At 35.4% G+C, this 7,541-nt stretch overlaps 1 protein-coding gene across 1 annotated transcript; it reads left to right on the top strand.

The window, feature by feature from the left end:
- Positions 1-5,167: 5,167 nt before the first annotated feature.
- LOC113287683 (CBS domain-containing protein CBSX5-like) lies at positions 5,168-7,335 on the top strand. Its single transcript, XM_026536502.1, has 2 exons — positions 5,168-5,664; positions 6,192-7,335. The coding sequence occupies exons 1-2, from the start codon at positions 5,306-5,308 to the stop codon at positions 7,102-7,104; spliced, it is 1,272 nt and encodes a 423-aa protein (XP_026392287.1). The 5' UTR covers positions 5,168-5,305; the 3' UTR covers positions 7,105-7,335.
- Positions 7,336-7,541: the final 206 nt, after the last annotated feature.

Raw genomic sequence — 7,541 nt, forward strand, 5'->3', positions numbered from 1 at the left:
TGGTTTGAATCAAACCCTTGGACCTCGTCATTTCAGATGCGTTCTCAGCTACCGACTTGGCATCCCGCTGTTTCCCGAAGGCAGTCATTGTTCAAGCTGTAATAAGGAGATGGACATATTTGGAGACCATGCCTTACATTGTGCTAGCGACGTTGGACTCAAATTCCGGCACGATCTGGTACGTGACATTTTTATGGATATATGTATCAAAGCCGGTGTCCCATCACGTAAAGAAGCAGCCTTAGGTTTTCTTTCAGATGAGAATGCTGTTTTGAGGCCTGCTGACTTATTAGTACACAACTGGGAAAACGACAGAGATACATGCTTCGATGTCACAGGCGTTTCTCCCTTCACTGGGGAAATTCGTTCTTTCACCCCGGGCCAAGCTCTCTCTAAGGCGATTCTCCGTAAACGCAACAAATATTTATAGAAGTGTGAGTCTCACGGATATGGCTTTCATATTCTCGCTTTCACTACATTAGGTGAACTAAGTGAGGACACGGTGGCTTTTGTAAAGAGGTTAAAGACTGTCTATCTCACAATGACGCAAATTGTGGCACTGGCAGTTTTCTTTTTCATCGTTTAAGTATTGTTATTCAAAAGGGTGTTGGTTCTCAGCTTGTAGCTAGGTTACCAACACTTTTTATGTAATATTACTCTTTTCCCTATTTTCAATAAAAGCCCTCAGAGGTACGTTTCATATAATAATAATAATAATAATGAAGGAAGAACAGGTGATCCCAAGATTGATAACCCTAAGCTATCTAGAAACCATATCAAGGTAAAGAAACAGATGTGATTGTTCACCCTTGGATAGTTCTGGGAGAGAAAGAACTTCTCTATTTATATTGTTGTGATATATGAGAGTATTGATTGTACAATATTCTGTAGCTATACGATTTACATAAATACGGGAACAAGAAAATCCTAATTGATTATGATAGAACTTGTTTCCTTATCTTGGTAAGCTTTCCTTTTCTCCCGAAACTCTTCCAGCCGTAGGTGTCGACACAATATGTCTAGGTGCCGACACAATATCTCTGACATTATCAACATAATGTTGCAAAGAAAAAAGCACAAGACGCCAGAAACTTTGTTAACAAGGAAAAATGCACATGCAGTAAAATACTGGGACCTCGTACAACTTTGAACATCACATTGTATTAAACCGCTACAAAGACGATCATACTGTCAGATTTCAGACTAGAATGTAGTTGAGATTGAATTAACCCTCCAAGCAATTCAGCTATAGTCGTGCTTCTTATGTCTCTTGCACCTCACAAGATTTTACGCGCTTGATTCCCCTAGCTGACGTCCTTTACAGCCTAAGAGTTGCTTCAACCTCGACGAATACTTTTGATACCTATCTGCCTCTAACATACAAGTGTATTTTATTTTAGATATGCAATCAAGAGATTTGGAAATTTGTTTGCAGTGGATAAATCTAGCAAACCTGACGGATCCAAAACACTTACATTATTATCAAAGAAAAGCCTAGATCACTAACCACCTCTCAAGAATAATCCAAAAAAAATCAAAGAAGATTTTATCTATCTATGTTGATAAATCACAAAGTATGAGACTAAAAGAACTTTTCCATTTATCTTGTTCCTGATCTAAAGTTCGTGAACTTCAATAACCATTAGAAAAATATCCGGATTCAAGAACTATTATGTAAAACATAGTATGACCGGGATTCACGAATCCCTAAGCGAAGTCTTCAAAACCATAGCCTATAGAAGTTTCATAAAGAAACCTAGGTTATAAAGGACGTTCTAGCTATACAACTCAGACACAAGAGTGCGAGGGATTCAGAAATCCTATTGAAAGAGTTTCTTTATTTATGGATTTTCAAGGCTACAAATAGCTTTGAATTTAAGCAAATGTTGCTTGAGATTCAAGCAAACACTTTCTCTGTTTAGATGAAATTACTAGTTAGGAATGTAAGCATGTAAAAATTCCGCCTTGAGATTACATAGAAGAATATACACTATGGTTAAGAGCTATAGAACCACGCACAATGATATTCCATAGTGGATAAGTAAGCCTGTGAACTTACAAGCAATAATGGTGTTTCGTAACACTAAGGACTCAAATAATAATCCACAAACTCAAGGTAATTTTGTGAATAAAGTTGTCTTAGAAGTGTTTATGAGAGTTGTAGCAAGGTAGGTATGCACATTAGGTTTGCAAACCTCTTGGAAGTTCGCGAAGTCAGCCTCAAAGGGTTTGCAAACCTCTACCAATTCACTAAGTCAGGTCGTAGGGGGATGCAAACCAGGTTTGTAAACCTCCCCACCCCCATTTCCGAACTCATATGTAAAGAGTACGCAAACCGTGTTTTGAAACCTATACAGTTTGTGAAATTCAGATCGACTAGGTATACAAACCGGGTAAGAATACCTTTCTCCAAGCAGTTATGAAAATCTCTCATCTTTAAATTTGAAACATTCCCAATAGCCATAGACAATATACACTACTTGCTTTGGCAATTTCCAAATGATCAACTTGAAACAAAAACGGATTGTGAACAATAAATTGTTTTAACTAAGTTTGCTAAGGATCTAAAAACATCCATTGCTCCAATCATATTTCGAGAGTTTAACCAAGACAAGCTCGAAACTCGAAATTTATTATTTGTAATATTAATTCTACTAAAATCATAAGACATTGTCTCATAAGATAGAATGGGAGATGCCATGAGTAAATAGGATATGTCAGTCTTCACATACCTCTTTGTTTATGAAGTTCTCCAAATGTTTTCGTTTGTTTTTCATCTTTGATCTTCGAGGGTTATCCAGTGATATCTGATACTCCACTACCATGCTACAATCCTAGTCCGAGACTTGACTTTAGTAGACTAGAAATCAAAATATGGCTTTGTACATCTAACATTGACACAACAAGCTTGAGATAACAAAACTTACGAGTTCGGTCGAGTTATGTTCTCATACCTTGTACTTCTCCATTTGCAGCTCATTCTCATCTTACATCTAAAGGTGTCCTTCTTGACAATCCAACTGAATATAGAACTCTGGTAGGGGCTTTTCACTATCTCACTTGGACTAGGCAGACATTTCTTTTGCAGTAAATCAGGTATGTTAACACATGGTTAAACCTCCGAATCCTTTATTTCTTGATATCCAAAATGACTTTCAGATATCTCTAGGGTATAATCAATCATGCTTGTGTTTTACTAAGGGTCATATAGTCTTGTATGGTTTTTCAGATGCTGATTGAGCTGGTAGTGTTAGTGATAGCAAATCTACTAATGGAATCTGCTTTTATTTTCGGTATAACCCTATTTCTTGGTCCTTTAGAAAATAACCTACAATTTGTTGGTCTTCTACCGAATCTGTATATATGACTCTAGCTACTACTGTAGTTGAAATTATTTTGATCTTATAACCGCTCAAAGATTTGTCTACTTTTTACCTTCTCCTCCTCAACTCAGCTGTGACAACACTAGTTCTCTCCATTTGGCCTATAATCCTGTGATGAATAGTAGAATGAAGAGTTTACAGGTGCATATTCATTATATTATGGATCTTGTGATAAATAAATCATATCCTGAGATTAGCCCTCAACCTATATTTGTGTGTCATCAATTATTATTTGTTACAGTAGTTTTTGTTAATGTGTTCATACATCCTGCACGTGTGTGTGCTTTTCGTTCTATTGAGTATGTTCTATAAATAGAAACAACATCAATATTTTGTATTTAGGGGATTATTATTTTTTCATCTACTTCAATGTTAATAATATGTTTAGGATCAACCTATAAATAACTCATATCCTGAGATTATAAATAACTAATGTTTAGGACACAGTTTATAAATAACTCATATCCTGAGATTGGCCCTCAACCTATATTTGTGTTTCCTTAATTATTTGTTAGTTTTGTTATCATGTTCACATCCCGCATGTGTGTGTGCTTGTTGCTCTAATGAGTCTGTTGTATAAACATACATAGCGTCGTTAGTTTGTATTTAGGGGATTATTATCTTTTCCTTTCCTCTAGTTCAAAATTATCAACATATTTAGGATCAAAGGCTTAGTTGTGGTTATATTCCGTACCTTACCTTGCATTAAGATTACTACGAAGATATTTAAAATTTCTCCTCAATTTTTTTTTTTGATAAACAAGGAACCTTTTCATTAATGGTAATTCGAGGTTACAATGAGTTTAAGATAAAAAATAAGAGAATACAAAGAAACAAGATCATACCATAAGAGTACAATACCGAGAAATCCGACAAGAGAAAGAGAAGGATTACCGGAGTAAGACAAATACAAGTATGAATACTTTTCGGAATTAAATTCCAACAATTTTGTTTGATATTCTTCTATAGATAGATGTGCTCCCAAAATAGGAGTGATTTGTTCAAATCTCTTGTAACTAGGGATGAAGATCCCGTCATCAAAAAAATTACTGCCGTAGGTTCCGTCGCCGGTTAAATTAGTGATGAAGATTTCGTCGCCGGGGACAACAAAGATAAAGGTTTCGTCATTGGAGAACATCCTTATTAATCTTAAAACCCAAACTAATAACCAGGAACCGCCATTAAAGTGTAGATAAACCATTTAAAAAGAGATAAAAACACCATATTGGTGTAGATAACTAAAAAACATGACAACAAATAAATTAAACTTGCTAACGAACCTAGAAAACAAGAAAAAATGAAGAATGGTGCTCGGATCTAGTTCAAAATGAACTTGACCTCAACGGAAAAGGAGTTGCTAAAGGTATTCTTGTTGAAGCAGAAGATGAGAGGAGAGAGAGAAGAGAGCACATGACAATAGTACCATGATGAGAAAACAAGTGCCACTACATTTTTTTTGTAGCGCGTTCTCGAGGTGGTGACTCGGTTATTTGTAAGAGTATACTTGGCATACTGTGGTGCCAACAGCATAAAAAAAAAAGAAACCCGAGCCACATTACAAAATCATCGTCAACAACTACAAAAATAAAATAAAAAATAAAATCCACCACATAGAAAATAAAGCCGTAGGCCCACTAACCCCATAATCTGATCTAGCCATGGATCGAGGGGGTTAACCAACACTTACCTCTTTGTGATTTTTTTGACCCTACTCTTGATGCGAGACCCCTGTTATAAATATCATCACTACTTCGTTAAACTCCATTTACTAATAAACTCCGCCCCGAAAAACAAAAAGAAACAAACTCGCTTTTCCTCCCGTCACCAGCCTCTTTTTTCTGTCTGTAATTTTCTAGGGGTTTCAACTCTTCAAAAGGGGGTATTGATTTTGCGGAGAAAATAACCTCTTTTATAGAAATTGCATGGCAATAAGCTTGTTATCACATGAGGTATCAGACCTCTGTCTTGGTAAACCAGCTTTGAGATCATTATCAATTTCTGCTTCAATTAGTGATGCTTTATCTGTATTGAAATTCACCGGTGAAAATTATATTAGCATATGGAGTTGTGATCATTCTGACCTATTAAAAATTGGTAATAGTTGCGGAGAAGAAGAAAAATGTAGATGTATTGGGAAAATTTGTATGGTTAACATTGTTTGTTATCTATGTAAAGAAGAGAATGTGTCAAATCCTTGTCTTGCATTAAAATCTCCTGTTTCTGTTCTTCTTCCTGAGGATGTTTCTCCTGGAGTTATTAGGCATGTGGAGCCACATTCAAGGTTTGGGGTTATTTTCTTTTTTTTTTTAGGGTTCCGTTTCTTTGAATTTTTTGATTGTTTTTATTTTGTTTTTGCTGTTTCTTGTTTTTTAATCTTGTGTGTTGATAATTGTTTGATCAATTGTGGGAGGTTTTTTGTTGCATGAATTGTTCCGGCAATGTCAAAGGTTTTTGCCGGATTCAAAAATCAGAGCTTGTTAGAGGTGTCTTTTTTATCTCTCTTTTTTTTGACTGTTACTTGTTTGTATTATTGTCTCTGTTAAAATAAAGACCAATTTCATTAAGAAGAGAGAAAAACAGTTTCACAATGAAGAGTCAATTTTAACATTTATCTTGGGTATTCCTTCCATAAACTAACAAAAAGATAATTCACCTGGTCAAGAAAGAAAACTGAGTCAGATAGAGTAGAACCAAACAATTTTTGCACGTCTGATGTTGAAAATTGCAGTTTGTTTGATTGTTTAAACTTATGCCTCTCTGCAGCTACTAATTAGTTTCAATCTGTTTGTTTTTTGTTTATTTCTACAGTTTGCTAGAAGTGATTGATCTCATCATAGAAGGTGGTGCACAGAACTTGATTGTACCCTTAAAAACCAGCTCAAGGAAAAAGCTTCTTTCAAAATCTTCGTTTGGGCCAACTCACCACAGTGGTCATGAATTTTGTTGGTTAACACAAGAAGATGTCATTCGGTATCTTCTCAACTTAATTGGTCTATTCTCTCCGACCCCATTTTACTCAATTGAGTCGCTCGATATTATTGATCCTGAAATTCTAGCTGTTGGTTACCATGACCCTGCTTCTTCTGCTGTCACTGCTATTTCTAATGCCTTAGCTCAACAAACCTCGGTTGCAGTAGTAGATGAATTAGGAAAATTGTTAGGGGAAATTTCACCATTAACACTTTCTAATAGTGAAGAAACTGTTGCAGCTGCAATTACAACACTCTCAGCTGGTGAGTTAATGTCTTACATAGATTGTGGTGGCCCACCCAGTCATTTGATCAAAAAGGTTAAAACAAGATTGGAGGAAAGAAATTTACAAGGGATGTTGGATTTGATACAAGAATTGAGTATGTCAAAATCTTCCTCATCATCGTCGCAAGCATTTTCTTCCTTTTGGTCCTCTTCCTCTTCGTCTTCCTCTTCTTCAGATGACGAATGCGCTTCTACTTTACTGAGAAGTTGTAGTGATAATACACCAACAAGATCAAATAGTATGAGCAGTAGATGTAGCAGATCAAGTTGTTATTCAGCAAGGTTAGTAAGAAGATCAGAAGCAATTGTCTGTAATCGTAGAAGTTCATTAGTTGCTGTCATGATTCAAGCTTTAGCTCATAGAGTTAATTATGTCTGGGTCATCGAAGATGATTATACGTTGGTTGGTATTGTTACTTTCTCAGAGATGTTAAAAATCTTTTGGGAACATTTAAATTCAATTTAGTTACTATTCCTTAAATTCTTCCTAAAACAAATATGAAAAGTGTGTAGAGCATAATGGTTTGTGAACTCAAAATTCTATATTAAAATAGGATTTCCGGGAGTGTTCTTGTAGAGATGATTTTGTAATGAGTTTATCTTTGTTTATGCTGTGACCTGCTACTACTCTTGTCTGTTGTCTTTGGATTCTGAAATTTGTTTTCTATTTCTTTTGTGAAGAAAAAGTTCTGTTTTAGGATTTCTTTTTTTTTTTTTAGTTGTACTCCAAATATCTAATCTGAGGATCTAATACGAATCTAAGAACAATCATTTTTTCTCAAAAGTTTTTCTTTTGGGGCCTCTGAAGTTAGATAATTTTGTTTTGTTTTGTTTTTCTTTTGGGGCCTTCGAAGTTTCTTCCTGGGGTTTAAATATGGATGGTCAGTTTTGAATAAAGTAATA

The sequence above is a fragment of the Papaver somniferum genome, chromosome 6 (assembly GCF_003573695.1).
Source record: "Papaver somniferum cultivar HN1 chromosome 6, ASM357369v1, whole genome shotgun sequence".
Taxonomy (NCBI): Eukaryota; Viridiplantae; Streptophyta; class Magnoliopsida; order Ranunculales; family Papaveraceae; genus Papaver; species Papaver somniferum.